The sequence below is a fragment of the Choloepus didactylus genome, chromosome 4, assembly GCF_015220235.1.
Source record: "Choloepus didactylus isolate mChoDid1 chromosome 4, mChoDid1.pri, whole genome shotgun sequence".
In the NCBI taxonomy this organism is placed as follows: domain Eukaryota; kingdom Metazoa; phylum Chordata; class Mammalia; order Pilosa; family Megalonychidae; genus Choloepus; species Choloepus didactylus.
In genome coordinates, this window is record NC_051310.1 from 124,415,998 (window position 1) to 124,433,385 (window position 17,388).

At 35.1% G+C, this 17,388-nt stretch overlaps 1 protein-coding gene across 5 annotated transcripts in view; it reads left to right on the plus strand.

Annotated features, from left to right (window-relative positions):
- The window catches only part of NEDD4 (NEDD4 E3 ubiquitin protein ligase), a 194,979-nt gene extending 178,648 nt beyond the window's left edge, over window positions 1-16,331 (plus strand). For 4 of the 5 annotated variants that reach the window (XM_037833882.1, XM_037833883.1, XM_037833884.1 and 1 more), the window contains 12 exons: window positions 719-784; window positions 4,378-4,607; window positions 4,885-5,006; window positions 5,096-5,166; window positions 6,263-6,358; window positions 6,686-6,759; window positions 7,036-7,096; window positions 9,383-9,442; window positions 9,529-9,636; window positions 10,316-10,412; window positions 12,828-12,900; window positions 13,431-16,331. In XM_037833882.1, coding sequence (XP_037689810.1) covers window positions 719-784; window positions 4,378-4,607; window positions 4,885-5,006; window positions 5,096-5,166; window positions 6,263-6,358; window positions 6,686-6,759; window positions 7,036-7,096; window positions 9,383-9,442; window positions 9,529-9,636; window positions 10,316-10,412; window positions 12,828-12,900; window positions 13,431-13,533 — 1,161 coding nt within the window. In that variant the 3' untranslated portion in view covers window positions 13,534-16,331. The remainder of the gene's footprint in view (window positions 1-718; window positions 785-4,377; window positions 4,608-4,884; window positions 5,007-5,095; window positions 5,167-6,262; window positions 6,359-6,685; window positions 6,760-7,035; window positions 7,097-9,382; window positions 9,443-9,528; window positions 9,637-10,315; window positions 10,413-12,827; window positions 12,901-13,430) is intronic. The other variant, XM_037833881.1, reaches the window with a different exon arrangement.
- The last annotated feature ends 1,057 nt before the right edge of the window (window positions 16,332-17,388 follow it).

Here is a 17,388-nt window from a genome sequence, read left to right on the forward strand (position 1 = left end):
GCACAATTGCTCTGTCAGCTCCAGGGTGGTGTCCTGAACATTCTGGTAGAAATCATTGTCAGTGCCTTGTGATATATTAGACACACCCTTATTTAAATAAAAATATTAACATATATAATGATTATACTACTCCTGAGTCAGGTTAATTATAAGAAAATCATTATCCTCCTTTTTATTATAGATGTAGCCACTTTTTCCATTTTAGTTTTTCAGACTTTTCTGGTTTCTAATTCACAAAAGTAAGTAAAATTGATGATAACGGTTTCTGTTTTTTTTTTTTTCAAAAGATTGCTCTTTAGTACATGTTTAATCTTTTAAAATAACGAATAAAAAAGGCAACTCCTCAGAGGTCAAGGAAAAAGTACATTTTTCAAATTGTTCCCTTAATGGAGAAATCACAGTGAAAGTCTCCTTAGAAATGGAAATTTTCATTTCTAATATTTCTCCACTTGGAAGACATTTCCTGTTTCTGGCATGATGCACTTCAAGAGTATTGTATGATTAAAATTACAGCTATAGGAATTACTGAATACAGTTTTATCTTAGAGAAATTAAAATTTTAAAACTTGTTTTTCTTCAAATTAAACTTTTCTTTCCAAATATTCTTTTAATGCCTTTTAACTTATGTTCATAAAATATCCAAAGCGGAACTTTAAAAATTGTTCAAGAATAAAAACAGCCTAAACCTTCTTTATTTTTCCAAAATTTTCAACCAAAGGCTGTGCCCTACTCCAGGGATTACAAACGAAAGTATGAGTTCTTCCGAAGAAAGATGAAGAAGCAGGTTAGTAATATTTGTAGTACGTACTTAGGAATGGTCATTATATGTAGTTAAAGTACCAGGGAACGCATTTTTAAAGGTAATGAATGTTTATTCTGTATTTGTAACATCTTTGAGTGAATAGTTTCTTTTAAGGAAAGAATGATTATTTTTCGAGTAACTGTTACATATTCTTGGGGACCACAATTATTTTGTTTTTCCTTATTTTTCAAGATATCATGTAATATAGAAAAATAGTATTAAAAGTTTATTTTAAAGAGCTGTAGCTTTGGAGGCTTGGGGTTTGTAGCATCTGAGATTATCTTCAATCCTAGTTTTTGACTGTGTTGGAGAAATCTCTGGATTCTTTTCTACTTTGCTGTTTTCCAGTGATACTCATTCTCTACAGCTTCAAATATCATTTAAAAATATAACTGTGAGTAGAACAGTGCTCTTGTTTTCCTTATACTTATCATATATTTTCACTGAACTTTTTTCCATCACCACAAATTCGACATGCTTAGAATTAAACCCATCAGCTGCCCGTCTGTTTCATTTCTCTTGGTGGTGAACCTTTATTTAATGTGTGATTTGCTCATCCTTTCCTCCTTTCCCTGCAGTTTAGGGATACTACCACTAGGTGGCTATATTGGGTTACACTTTCTTGCTTGGTGAGCCAGAGGCCTGCCTTTCCAAAGATTCAAGATAGTGGGTCTGCTACCACAGATTTTTCACCCGAAATTTAAACAAACATGAAATAAGATAGTTTTTTACTTCAAATGTTTTACACCCTGATGGAATCCTTAAATAGTAACAACTTTTTAAATTCACCTTGAATAATAACTTTGTGTAAAAATCACTCTGGAAATTTATCTTCTAAGTCTAGCCTTTGGGATTTTAAATCTTTGTGGATTTATTTTTCTAGCGAATATTTTCATTCTTAATGAAAATATTATGTTGGAGTAGAAGCACTAGCTTCTCCATTTGCCACTCTTAAAACTTGTAAGCATGTTACAATATCTAATTGTTGAAGTCCACCAGGCAGCTGGCAGATATGAAACAAGACCTTTATAAACAGGTCACAGAATACAAAAACTATAATGAAAACAATATTATTTATTGAGCTCTCATTACATGCCAGGCATTCTTCTTAGCAAATTACATAAAACTCATTTAATCTCTACAATAACCCTAAAGGGAAGGTTACTATTATTATCACCTTTTAAAGATGAAGAAACAGAGGCACAGAGAAATTAAGTAATTTGGTAAAGTTCCATGGTTATTAAGTGGGAAAGCCAGATTCAGACCAAGAGGTCTGACTCCAGAGCCCAAACTGTTAATTACATTGGTGATTAAGAAAGAAAATTAGTCCAGAGATTATTTGGAAAGCAGCAAAGAAACATAAGAAGATTAAATATATATATAAATATGAGAGAAAGGTTAAGAGGCATGTAAAAGGAAAGAATCAAGAGCATGGGACATATGCTGAGAATTCGAATCATCAGATTGACAAAAACTTGCCAATTAGGATTTTTAAAAAATTCTATATCTAGACACATCACAACAAAAGAGCAGAACACTCAAACAAAGAAAAGTAGTTAAAACCAGAGCTAGAAACCCTCTTGAGCTATCTTTAACCTTATCCTCTCCTTCATCCTCAACATCTCGTTAGTTAGGAATAATAAGACTAATAATCATTGAGGTCACATGTGCCGTTTAGATACTGTGTGAACATCTAAATGTATTATCTTATTAAATCCTAAAACAGCTCTGTGAGAGTAGGTATTATAATTATCCCTATTTCATAGATGAGGAAATTGAGCCCTAAAAGAGACAGGATACTTGCTCAAAGTCACACACCTAGTACATGGCCCAGTCAGGATTTTAAAAAGGGCCACCTGACTCCAGAATCCATGCCCTTGTCCCGAGTTAGGTTTTCCTATAGCCATCGCTTTCTTCCATCACTATCACTCATTCACATGGTCCATTTGTCCTCTCACTTGGTCTTTAACTGACCACTGTACGTCTTATCTCTCCTCCTTAAAATCACTCTTTACACTCCTGCCCCGCCGGCTTCTGAAAGCACAGCAGTCTGGTCGTGGCGCTGCCCCTCTCTGAAACCCTCTTCCTAGGCTGCCATCCGTGCTTGTCTACAATCTGGCACCAAACTTTTCCAGCTTCTTTCGCTATAATCCCTCCCTTTTCTTTCCTCTCCTTTCCCTTTCCCTCCTTCTTCCATACCTCTAAATTGTTACATTTATCAGACTGGTGAACGCTGTTCTCCACCTGTCGTTTCTCTGTCCTCTCTTTTCCTCTCCTGTCAAGACTTCTGCCCTGAAGCCTTTTTGATTGCCTCATTTGCAATTAATAGCTAAATCTTTCATGGCCCTAGACAACCTTGCTTATATCTCTACCAGCGATTTTCCTTTTCTTTTAAGTCTCAGAATTAGTAATATTTACATTTGTTCCCTGGGTAAACACCAGATTATGAACTCTTTGAGGACGTGACCATGCCTTATACCATGTTTTTATTCCCCTTTTTCACCCATCCCTGGCCCCGCTGTGGTGCCTGCCTAGCATGGAGCCTGGCCCAGAGCAGGCCCTCGATAAATGTTTGTTGAGTACCTTACCTGCATTGTGTTGCCTCGTGTTCAGTCTAAAATTGCTTTTCTCTGATCTTACCATTTTTTAAGTTGCATAAGCAGAAGAGGAAATTGCTTTTATTGTGTTTTTCTATAGGACTTTACATTTTCTTAAGAATATTAAGGATAAAATTGATTTTTTTTTTCCTTAGAGAGCTTAGCCTCTTTTTTTTTTTTTTAAGTGACAGTACTGATAACATGTTTTCTCTTAATGGTTTCTACTTGAAAGTTGAGCCCTCAGGAATAAAATATTCCAATATATTTTTTATAAAATTTACAATATCTGGCCAAAGCCATAGTTATCTATATTTATAAGCAAAAGCTGTAGAAAAGATTAGCGAGGCGATCAACGTAGCTCATTAATTAAGAGCCAGAAAGCTAAGACTTAAAGTCTATCTTCCTCAGTTTCTTCATCTGTATATTATGGGGACAATAACAGTACCTACCTCATAGTGTCATTAGGAATAAAAGGGTTAATCCATTTATAATGCTTGCAACAGTGCCTGGCATAGTGTACGTGCCCTGTAAATGTTAGCTCTTGCTCATAAGTGGAGCAGGATAGATTCCAGGAAGTAAAGGCAGAGGTAGGATAAACCCTGACAGACAGGCAAGTGACAAGTAGCAGGCAAGGGCAAGACTATAGGTCACAGAATGTTTTTTGTTGGAAATTAATATGGAAAGAATTGTTCATAAGCTGCCTTCACACGGCCATTATTGTCACCATCAATAGCTTCTTCAGATATAAAAATCAGAAGTCTATGTTAAGTGATTAGAGGAAATGCTTGAATTATTTCAATCCGTAGAGAAAATATTTAAGACAATATTCCTAGTGGTATTTTCCCTGTGTGCTTTACTTAAGCAAAAAGGAATTTGGGCTCAGGGTAGAGTACACTGAATTTTAGCTTTCATGAGGGAGAAACTTATCATCATGTTGAATTGATTTAAACCAGAAGTCTCTCTTCTCTGGGTTTTCAGAATGACATTCCAAACAAATTTGAAATGAAACTTCGCCGTGCAACTGTTCTTGAGGATTCTTACAGAAGAATTATGGCTGTCAAGAGAGCAGATTTCCTCAAGGCTAGACTGTGGATTGAGTTTGATGGTGAAAAGGGATTAGATTACGGAGGAGTTGCCAGAGAATGGTTCTTCCTAATCTCAAAGGAAATGTTTAACCCTTATTATGGATTGTTTGAATATTCTGCTACGTAAGTACCTTTGCAATGACTGTATTCCGAAAAGACAACCATTGTTTTGAAAGTAACAGAGTTGCATGATACAAGGAAAATGTATATTACAACATATTATTTGTAGGGACACTACAAAAAATGCTGGCTCAGAAATTACTATTTTAAAACCCATTAAATCAGTCTAATGTGGTTCTAATAGAGATAGCTCTAAAAAGAGGGATATAATTAATAATTGTCATGTTAAAATTTTATACAAAATATAGACAGGAACATTTAAATGTGGTTTTCTTTGCAGGGATAATTACACCCTACAGATAAATCCAAATTCTGGATTGTGTAATGAAGATCACCTCTCTTACTTCAAGTTTATAGGCCGGGTAGCTGGAATGGCAGTTTATCATGGCAAACTGTTGGATGGTTAGTATTAAGTACAAAACTTTTTAAAAAATGTAATTATATGATTACTTCCACTTGCCTTTTTATCATTTTATTTGATTTTTTCCAAGGTTTTTTCATCCGCCCGTTTTACAAGATGATGCTACACAAACCAATAACACTTCATGATATGGAATCAGTGGTATGTCTTTTTCACTTCTAATACAGAGGAAGTATAATTTAATAGGAAACTGAAATTTTTGAAGAATTAGTTTTTAATAATATAGAAATTAATAAATTAGAATGTTCCAAAATGCAAACGAACATTTTCCCCAGCATTTCATTATGAAATTTTCTAACCTATAATAAAGTTGAGAGAATTTTACAGTGAACACCTGTATAAACACCATCGAGATTCTACTATTAGCATTTTTCAATACTTGCTTTATCACATATCTATCCATCTATCCATGAATCCATCTTTTTTGATGTGTTTCAAAGTAATTTGCAGACATCAGTAAACTTCTTCCTAAATACTTCAACTTGCTGTACAACATTTATATGTATCTCTTGCATCAGTATTTGAACTGAGGTCTTTTATGATGAATGGGGTATGTTTTCAAAATGGCGGTTTCCGAAGACAAGGACTTGAGATTAGAACACTACAAAGAAACATAAACTGAGGAGTCAAATCCCTGCATATAGCCTTGTTATTACTTTTGCTAAATAGCCTCATACAATGTATGTACACATGAACACACACACATGGAGTCCAAGTATATTTTTAATTCCTTTCTTGTTATGTATTATCAGTACAGATAGTATAATTCTTTACAGATCATAAGATTGCACAGTTATTTGAGTTCATTAATAATGGTTCTGTATTTAATTTGAGATTTTTAACTTGAGACAAGTATAAATAACTACCCCTCATAACTACTCGAATATTTCACACAGTCTCATACACAGCCATGTGAGAAAAGTGCTAGGTACTCCTGCTTAACTAAGAAAGTTAGGAATTTTTTTTGAAAACTGCTTTGTTTAACCCTTTCACTAGATAATAAAATCTACCCCTACTGCTTCACATAGAAGTAGATGTCTAAACTTCTAAGCAGGTACCATTCAATTGATTTATGCATCTTAACTCTTTTTGAGTGTGTGTATGTATGGAAAGATGTCCGTCCAACTGACCCTTTCATCTTTTGCTCATTTATTCAGACCTTCAGCATACTTTTTTTGCAAGTTTGGGTGTCTTCTTTATACACACAAATTTTAAATATGAAATTTTCCCCATCTAGGATGGTGAATATTACAATTCACTGAGATGGATTCTTGAAAATGATCCAACAGAATTGGACCTCAGGTTTATCATAGATGAAGAACTTTTTGGACAGGTTTGTAAATATTGATCAATTAAAGTAGTACTTAAGTTGTAGAACAAATGTTGTAACTTAAGTTTAGATGTTAAATAATGCCTATACTCAACACATTTCTGTGCTTTATCTTTTAAATGTGTTTTCCAGCAACAAAAGCTGTATCAGCAAGAATTTGTGCTTGACTCATTCCATACTTGTTTTAGTAAAACTAATATTTTATGTTTTCTTAGCTTTTAACTTTTGAATGAATTTAATTTAAAACACCCGGTTTCTGGTATAACTATAACATATATTTTTTACTTTTCTCACTAAAATAACATACCAAGGTATCATGTTTAATTTTAGACACATCAACATGAATTGAAAAATGGTGGATCAGAAATAGTTGTTACCAACAAGAACAAAAAGGAATATATTTAGTAAGTATTTAATTAGTGTTTTACTCTATTTAGTAAATATTTTACCAGAAGAAATGTGCTTCCTTCTGGGAAGACCTCACCTTCTTTCTTTTCCTCCATGGCTGGAGTCTGAATATTCCGTTTTCTCTTTCCATAACAATACACTATTACTCACTCATATTCAGTTTACGCCTCTGCTTAGCTAGTCCTTATTTTTTGTTTCTAACTGGCATAAATATACCTTAAATTTTTACTTGGTTCATGTGAGAAAGAATGAAATGTTTTTCTTCCTTTTAGTCTTGTAATACAATGGCGCTTTGTAAACCGAGTCCAGAAGCAAATGGCTGCTTTTAAAGAGGTATTCATTTTGTTTTGTTTGCTCTTCTATAATTTCAAAGTACATTCTATCAGTTTCAAATATTAGGCCTAATCACACTGAGAAAAATTAGTATGTGCCTTGCTTTGTAAAGCCATTTTTAATAGACTTTTGCTGTTAAAATTCAATCATTCAGGAATTTTATACAGTAAACATTAACATTTACATTTCTTTACATTTCTCACCGATCCCTCACCCCTTCCCACTCCCACTCCCCTCACCTTAAGTAACCTCAGGAGAGCAAAGGAAAGAGAGTACTATAGGGATCGTGTAATATGCTGCTTGTTTCTTTTCCTAAATAGGATCGCTTTATATCTGTTGTTTTGTGACTTGCTTGCTTCCCTTGGCAAATATTTCTTGGAGATCTTTACATGTCAAGATATATAGCTATCTTCCTCTGTGGCTATATTATATTCACAACATAAATCCATAATTTATTTAAACTTCCCCAATTGGTGGACATTTAAGCTGTTTTTAGGACACTTATTTATAAGCTAATTTAAAATCTTCACTTAAATATTTATAACGTACTTCTAAATTTATTCAGTGTTGAGCACTGACTGTGTGTCTAGTGCTGTGCTAGGCAAAAAGACGTAAGTCCTGCTGTCAAGGAACATAGAATCTAAAGAGTGATTTGGATGGAGGTAAGCTTAAAGAGCTAGGTGAGCACAGCAGAGAGGTTCTGAATGCAAACTAGAGCCAGGAGGGGAGAGATAGGGACAGGCAAGTGGTGAGTCCTGAAGGACTAGAGGAATTGGCCAACTCAAGAGAAGCAGGAAATGCCTCTGAGCAGAGGTCGTGGCATGTGTGGAGTCTGGCAATAAGATAGAGTATACAAACATTAGAGAAATTACGAGTAATTGAGTGTGCTAGATAATAGTATGTGAGGTAAGAAATACACATGGAGAGCTAAGCAGAAGCCACATGGTAAAGAGCCTTGTTGTTAAGCAGTGGATTTTGGAGTTTTTTCTGAAGTCAAATGAAAGAAAGGAAGGTGCATTAAAACTGTTAAACAAAAAAGTTTCAGGATTCAATTTGCATTTTAGTTTGATCATTCTGGAAGTGGAATGTAGAATTAGAGGAGAGCAAGTCTAGTATCAGAGACTAGATGGCAAAGTACTACAGTAATCCAGGTGAGAAATGGTAAGGATAGGAACTAAGATGGTGGTGGGAAGAGAAATGGATGTGCATTTGAATGGTATTTGGAAGTTAGATGCAAATCTTTCTGTGATTTCAAGGGGATAGATATCTGGGGTGGCAGTGTGGATTTTGCAATCATCTGGATGGAAAATAGGAAGAGCAAAGAGCAGGGTGAGTGGATAGCCACACACATGGAAACCTGGGATCACCAACATTTAAGGAATTGTCAGTAAAACAGAAAACTTCAAAGGAAATTTTAAAAAGACAGACAAGAGACATGAGAAAAACCAGGAGAAAAAGTATCAAGAGCAGACTAAGTTTCAAGAACAAAGACGTTTACCACAATATCATACTGCAGAGGAGTCAAATAAGATAAGGAACTAAAAGTGTTTATTCAATTTAGCCACAAAGCAAGCTGTCTTTGACTTTTTCCAGAACAGTTTCAGGGAAGGAATGGCATAGAGATCAGATTGCAGTGGTTTGGGGGATAGATGGAGGGTGAACAAGTACATCCGGTAAGTGTATAACACTATCAAGAACCTTGGCTGTGAAGGGAAGGACGGAGCGTTTGCTTTTGGGTTTTGTTTTTAAGGTGGTATGACTGGAACAAATTTAAATGCATAAGAAGTGAGCTAAGCTTTAAGCGGATTTAGCGAGAGACCTTCCTGAGTGAGCAGATGAAGCCTAAGTGGAGGGACTGGCCTGAAAGAGGAAGTAGTACCTCTCCCCCACTGCAATGGGAGTGTAGTGGTGGATGTGGTGCTGGTTGGTATGTGGGGATACAGAAGTTTGAGGGAGATCTATCCTGCATAATTATTTCTATTGTCTCTCTCGAATAGAAGTCACCTGCTCTAAAGATGGGGTGATTTGGGGGAGAAGGAAGCTCAAGAAGTGTGAGGAAGTTTTATGATATCCACTTTGAGGAATAAATGAGAGAACAGACTATGGACACATAAGTTTTAAGTTTTCTTTACCAACTTTGAGGTCTCCATTGAGTTAAGAGGCCATTAATTCGTAGTAGTAGAAATCTACCTGGTTTTGGGTTTCTCCAGTGGCACTCAGCAGCTGAAGTATAGGAATATCCATTGACCATGATAACCAGGTTTCTAAATGCATTCTTTCTCCTAGGGATTTTTTGAACTAATACCACAGGATCTCATCAAAATTTTTGATGAAAATGAACTAGAGGTAAAAAGTATTATTTTTGTTTTACAACAGGAATTTTGTACCCATCATTTTTCTTGTTTACAGTTTGACATTTCTAATTCATATAGCTTCTTATGTGTGGATTGGGAGATGTGGATGTGAACGACTGGAAAGAACACACAAAGTATAAAAATGGCTATAATGTAAATCATCAAGTCATACAGTGGTTTTGGAAGGTAACTGAAAGCATCACTTTTCAGAAATAACTTTTTGATAGATTCAATAATATTTAAAATCAACTCATGATTGCCTAAACTAATGGATTATGTATAGATAATGTGAAAAAATATATAACCCAACGAAAGTTATGTTTGATTTTGTACCATATACATAAACCTTTGGGGTATGGTTCCAACCTCCATATGTATTTATAGATGAGTAAGTAAGGTGTTCAGAATGTAGTAAATGGCAATGACCAGGTGAGACAGGCACTTAGTTCCTTACAAAAGGAAGTATTCTTAAGAGAACTTGTAATAATAACTGAAATGTATTCTCTGGGACTCCTGCATGGCTCCTTTACATGTGGTTTTCTATTTTATAAAGAAATAATATCAATAAACATAATTTTAACATGTGTTAAAAAGCCATGCATCACATCTGAGAAATAAATTTTTGACACTCTATTAGGCTAAATCCTACGCTAAAGAGTTACCATGTAAGCTTGGAAATAAAGCTTCAACTGGGATATAAACAAACCACCCATCAACACATTTCAGCAAATTTAATTTTAAAAATCATGCATATTTAATAAGTGGTTATTAATGCTATAACTAAATTCTAAAAACATATTTTTGAGATAATTTCGTTACCTTTTTTTGAATGATAATTTATAAATGCTGTTTCAATCTTATTTAGGCTGTTTTAATGATGGATTCAGAAAAAAGAATAAGATTACTTCAGTTTGTCACTGGCACATCCCGGGTGCCTATGAATGGATTTGCTGAACTATATGGTAAGGATTGTCCATAGGTCATAAAAAGAACAGAGTGATATCAATTGTCTTTTTCAAAGCTTCTGTCATTTCTACACACATTTAGCTTAAAACATAGAAGTAAGATTTTTTTGATGATGTAATTAGATACACTGAGGCAGGCCAAACTATATTTACACCTTCTGTTGCGTTACTTTCTATTCTTGAGCTTTAAATTCCATTCCCACTATGCATGCATCACAAAGAAAGCTTTACCTATAGTATGTATAGTTCCTGGCAGCATTTAAAGTTCCACAGAATATTAATAAGTGTACAATAAAAATAAACTGTATCATAGTAGAATGTGCTTGGGGAGATGGTGAACAAAACAGAGTTAAATAGGTTTCTTTGAGCTTTGTTCAGAACCTCTACCAAGAAAATAAAATGCAGAATTTCCAAAACCTATTTGATCGAGGGCCCTTTTTTTGTGTTGGGGGTTGGTGGGTGGAGAATCTCATCAGGCTATGCTTCCTCAGCCTGTCTTAGGAATTGCTGGACTGGGGATAAGACTGCACATATCTCCTGATATTCAAAACAGTTTATATTAATTCTACAAAGTGAAATTCTATACATCCTATCAAACTATTTTCCTTTTGATTTATATCACAGTACTAGAGGTGTGTTTTGTAAAAAATACTGTTTTTGATGTACATGACAGCAACTTTTTTCACATTGGTTAATATTCTGTTTATTGGAATCACATTCCCTTGCTTTTAAGATACCAGTCTTTTAGAAAAGATACAACTAAGGTTGGAGCCTTACTCATAACAACAAATAAGAATAGAATTGTTCTGGGAACTAAGAGTCAGGGATTGCTGTATGGGTACTTACCAGACTGAATTTTTCATGCAAACCGAAAGCTATTGCTATCTGATGGGACTGCCAGCCCCCTTGATCTCCTAGGCATACTTGGGCTCCTCGTTAAGCTTCCTTTTGTTCGCAAAACTTGTCAGGCAGCTAGAGTATCCACTCACAGTGAGAAGGAGGACACAGGAGCTTTGCTGCTCACCAGTACCCTCACTCCTTGCCTAATTGAATTTCTTAGCCTTTGTCTTTTAGTGGTTTTACCTGACTCCCCTTCCTTTCTCTTCTCCTATACTTTAACCAGTTAATAGAGAAAATCAAAGCAGATCTAACAAATACCCTTTTCCATTTGTAGCTGCACTTCCCTCTTTTATGCTACTGAGGCTTACAGCCCTATCCACTGATTTCATGAACTGTTTGGAATTTGGAGGGAAATACCCTATACAACAAAGTTATTTGTGTTAGAAATTAAAGTCAGATCCTTAGGTGTTTACAAAATGTAGTAGAAGTTGCTCCAAAATGTCAGTATTGCAGTGCAATATTATATAGCCAATAAAAAGCTTTGTGGTTTATACCAGTTGACTTAGAGGGATTTTCAGGATGGATTGTTTAGATGAGAGAATCAAGAGGCAGAGAAATATATATATATATAATAAGTCAAAATTATGGAAAACAAAGACAAAAGTACTGTGAACACAATTGTGATGGGTGATATGTAAAAAGTAATACTTTTAGAGAAATATAATTGAAATTTTTAAGACTTTAATATTGAGAATATGTATGTTTATTGCTGCTTCTGGCAATTATACTTACACATATATATTTGAATGTGATCATAAGACATGAGAAAAAGAATAGAAGGTTACATATTGGGTTAACATTGATTACCTGGGTGGCTGGGGGTTGTTAAGAGTTGGAGAGGGAAGAGCTAAGTGAAAACCCTTGCAAAAATAAAAGAGACAAAAAAAAGTAAAAATAAAATAAAATTAAAAATAAAAATAAAAGAGACAGTTTAAAGAGTGTCCATAGCAGAAAAAAAGTAGCATGTATAACATAAGTAAAAATATATACATGTGCACATGCACAAAAAAATTCATGACAGGCTATTCACCTGGAAATTAATGGTGTGTATCAAAATGGTGGGATTTTAGGTAACTTTTACATCCTTCTTTGTATTTTTCTATATTGCTTAATTTTTTTGCACCGAGCATGTATTATTTTTATAATCAGAAAAAAATAAAGTTATTTTCATTGGGACTCCAAAAAGAAAGAAAATGCACATTTTCTCTGTGTACCTATGAAGGAAATAGTACATGGAAATATAACTGTGTACAGGGCCAGGGATCAGCAAAAACATCATCAAACTTGTCGCCTCAGGGAACGGAATGATATGGGGTCAAAAATGGACTGACAGAGGAGGAAGCCTCATTTCATGGCTGGACGATGAAGCCATCATGCACAGGACAGCCTTTATTTCTTTTGAGTTTAAATTAGTTCCCTATAGGTGTAAGTTATTAGAAAAAGTGAGTTTTGAAATGCCTAGGGATTCCTGTATCGAGTAAATGAAACCAAAGGCACTCTTCTTCTCTGTAGGTTCGAATGGACCACAGTCTTTTACGGTTGAACAGTGGGGTACCCCAGAAAAGCTGCCAAGAGCTCATACCTGGTAAGCAGTTGCTTAGACCTTGGTAGAACAGATCTTCAGAGAGCAGAGTTCCTTTTCCCAGTTAGTCTGGAAGATGTTCTAGTCCCCTCTGGGCCATGTTGGTGGCAGCTGTGGATGAGGAGGAGGCAGTGACCCTAACCCAGGAACAGGCATTTCTCTACCAGGCAGGGCAGGCTTGAAGTCTGGGTAGTTGAACACTGGAGAGGTCCATCTGAACTGTTGACCATATGCTGCCACCATAGCACAAGTGCGCAGCCATCCCAGGAGGACTAGAACATTGCCTTTTGGAGGTTAAAGAGGCAGAGAAACCAGACAGCTGGAGCTCAAGGTAGTGGCAGGATTCCCCAAGGAGTAATGGGGAGAGTCCATGCCTCGAGTCCTGTCCTGTATCTTATTTCTGCCCCTGGAGATAAGCGCCTATTAGTGTTGTGGGAACACAGCCTCCTTTCGAAAAGCAACGTTACCGTGTTTGCCATCAGATCCACGCTTTACCAGTGCCTTTCATAACCAGTTCCTCTCTGTTCTTTCAGCTTTAATCGCTTGGACTTGCCACCGTATGAATCATTTGAAGAATTATGGGATAAACTTCAGATGGCAATTGAAAACACTCAGGGTTTTGACGGAGTTGATTAGATTACAATGAATAATCTGTAGTGTTTTATTGCCACAATTTTATAAACAAAAATCTTGACTTAAAATTTTCCCAGGAACTATTAAAACTTGGCCATTGACTCTTCCCAGATATTTTAGAAAATCATATAAAAGCATTAGAAGGAGTCATATGACAACTTTACCATTATTTCAATCACTTTTGTGTTGCATTTACATGGTTGTTTCATTCTATCTTTAGAGTTCATACTATAGGATGTAAGTCCTGTGTGCCTGAAATAGCAAGTTTTGTTCTCAACACTTACCTCTTTTACAGTGTTTGCCAGGCAGTTCTTTCTTAAACTACTGAAATTATAACTGTGAAGTATTTGTGAGAAGTGTTATGTGTGAAAAGTTAGATGCTTTTTGAGAAGGAAAACTGAAATTTGGGGGAAAAAATACATTAATTTTGAGTAAACTATGGTAAATGTAGTGCTGCTTGCAGCTATTTATTATTATGTGGTCCTGCCTAATGCACCTTACTGCCCAGAAAGTCTGTTGCCTGTATTTTTAGTCAACTGACTCACTTGCGGAAAATGTTTACTTCACTTTAAGAATATTAGCCTTTTGTTACTATGTGGTTTTAGGTGGTTCATACGACATGTGAAGCAAGTTCAAATTTGCAATGAGTGAAAAGTATTAAAGCCTTCCTCTTGCCTGTATATTCTTATGGTTCATTGGCATAGACATCACTTTTTCATGTTTTAGTATAGTTAGAAGAATTCCTTCTTCAAACATCAAACTAAAGCTCCACAAAGCAGTATTTCCAAGTATGCCTTGAAGAATTAAGCTAAATGGTTAGTACTTGTCTTTACTAGTCATTCTTTATACTGGCACAATTATGTAGTGAATATATGTTTACAGGGTTTATTATGTTTACAGATTAAGGTAATTTCTGTAGTTGCATTTTTATATTTTTAGTACTTCTCTTTAGTCAAAAAAACCAAATAATTTGTTATAAACAACCAAAGAGTAGTTATAAAGCATAATTTGTATTGAATATATTATCATATTTCCTATGCTTTCTAAAAATTGTTTACTATGAAAATAATGATATGGTCTATAACAAAACCAAAACTCTTTAAACATATTGCTACAGATAGAATCCTACTTTAACCAAATTGAAGTAAACAGTGCCTGCTATGTGCCTAGCACTGAGCTGGGCTCTGGGGCAAAGAGTGGCCAACGTCAAAGGAATCTAGCTTACTCCAAGTCCTCAAGAAACTTAAAATGTGTACATGAATTTGTAAGCAATCAGAAGTGGGAGTGAACAGAATAAGGCCAAAGGGGAAAGTGTTATAGGTGCCAGTGCACCTGCAAAGATAAATTGTGCCAAGACTGTATTTATTCCTGGTTTTCATACTTATGTAGAATGGATAGAGAATGTGCTTAAGAAAATTAAGCCTATTTCTTACTCAATATGGTATCTTGGAGATTTATGAATAAATATATTATGTATAAATGTTATGAATCTTCTTAAATATATATATATGTTCTCTGAGAGCTACTTCTGGCTATTGGTTTAAGCTTGATGGGTACCTGTCAGTGCCTGGTAGAGACCTCATTTGTGAAAGAGTAGCAAAACCACTTTCCAAACCCTACATCCTCAGCCTGGTTTAGGGAAAGGAATTCACAGATCCATGTGCACTGCCTTGTGTCTTCACCTGTAGTAACCAGACTTCAGGCAAGACCACCTTCAGGTGTCATCCTCATTTGGTCACTTACCAACCATGTAAACGGAAGCAACTTACTTAAGCTCTCTGGTCTCTTGTTTCTTCATTTGTCAAGTGAAATTATTCATATCCACCCCATTGTCATGCAAGATTGTTGTATGTTCCAGAGAGACGAGGTATCAGAAAGTGCTTTGTAAACTATAAAGTATTAATACAATCAGAAGATGTTTTGTGCTGACTGTCAGATCTTGTGAAATGAGGTATGCACACCAAATAGACTCCCAAAGAAGAATCTCTTCCTTGAAAAATCAAATGACTTCCAATAAACAAGGGAATATGAACGCATCTGATACTGAATGTGTATGTAGATATGTATATGTATGTATGTGTGCATATGTGTACATATGTATCTATATAAGGATCTTACCATCAGAATCCATTTTCTTCACATCAGCAAAGTAATATTCAAATGGGCCAATGCATGGAAAATGCCCTCATTTGTAGAGGTGAATGTTAAAACAAACTGAATTCTACCACATCATTGTTTAAATATCAGTTCTGTGAAATATCATAGCAGACATCAGAGCTTTGAGAAGATGTAAAGTTTTCTTTTCATCGAACTGATACGCATTTGGATGATACCATGATTCATATAGAACATGATGTGAATGAAACCATCACAAACCAACACCCCTTCTTCTCTGAGGTGTGAGCTCATGAACCATAAGGAACCTGGATCAAACAACACTGCCCTCAAAATGCATTCTACTTCTGGACAGTCAGTAGTTATTTTCATCCAGCAAGTACAGCACACTCTTCAGAAAGTATAAGCATATGGTTTTAGCCACATCTTCTTTTAACCAAAAAGTTTAAACAGACATAAATTGTATTACAAATACATTTCATCCTAACTCACATTTACATAGTGTTTGTTTTAGGTTTTTATTTTTGTTGCTGAAATTATTCCATATAAATATCAAGTTAAACACAATTCATTTTGATTATAAGCCATTTGACATTGTTTATTAAATTCTTTTAATATGGTAAATATATATCAAAATGAATGTATCAAAGTTTATTGCATAAGTATAAATAATTTCTAAAAATCTTGATGCCATAAATAAAGTTCTATTCTAATTTAAAAAATTGTTTCACTTTTGTTTTTTCTTAAACAGGAAAATATTCTGATCTTTATTTTTGCATGTTATTTCAAGTACATGTTTACAATAACACAGTGTCACACTTTCCTGTATATATTTCTTTTTAAGTATTTTACTTTTTTACAATGTGTACAGAGGAAGGAACATACACTAACATAACATAACTAAACAATAACTTAATATCCTTGTAAAAATCTGTACCACCTTAAAACATTTAATAATGTTTTTTTTTTTTTAGCTCTGCTAATCAAATTGTTTTAAGAATTGAAACCACCATGTAACTGCAAGCTCTTCTATGCCTGTTCTGCCTGGAATGTTTTTGCTCATTTCCATTTGATAAATCACTCCTGGACCTGGTGGAAAGGTGCTGTAGCCTCAGCATTTGGTATGTGCTGGCACAAGTGGCATTGAATTGCAATTCTTTATTTACATAATTCTCTCCTCCTAATTTTTGGGCAGCTTGAGGACAGACTATTATATATACATCTTTGTATAACTAACAGTTATTTCATTTCGCAGCACATAAGTATTTGATGAGTACCGTTTGTGCATATCCTCTATTAAGCATGCATGTATTGAGCACATAGTGTGCCTGGCACAAATGCTGCACTATGTAGGAAGCTCTGCATTAGGTGGACCTTGGGAAGTATATACACATGGTTGAGATCTGGCTGAGCACCTGGTCCTGTGTTAAACACTGTATGTGGATCCCATTTCATCTTCATAAAAACACCGTGAGAAAGGTTTTATAAGCTCAAGAAAGACAAGTAACTCATCTGAGCCACATAGCTTGTATACTCAGTGGATTATGAACCACAACAACAACAAAAAAAGAAAGCTATGGACTCCAACAAACAAATCACCAAGATGTATTTGTTTTCTATTGCTGCATCACATAAATTACCACAAACTTAGCAGCAAAAACCACCTCCAATTTTTATCTCACAGTTCTGTGGGTCAGAAATCCATATCAGCTCAGCTGGGTTCTCTGCTTAGAATCTCACCAG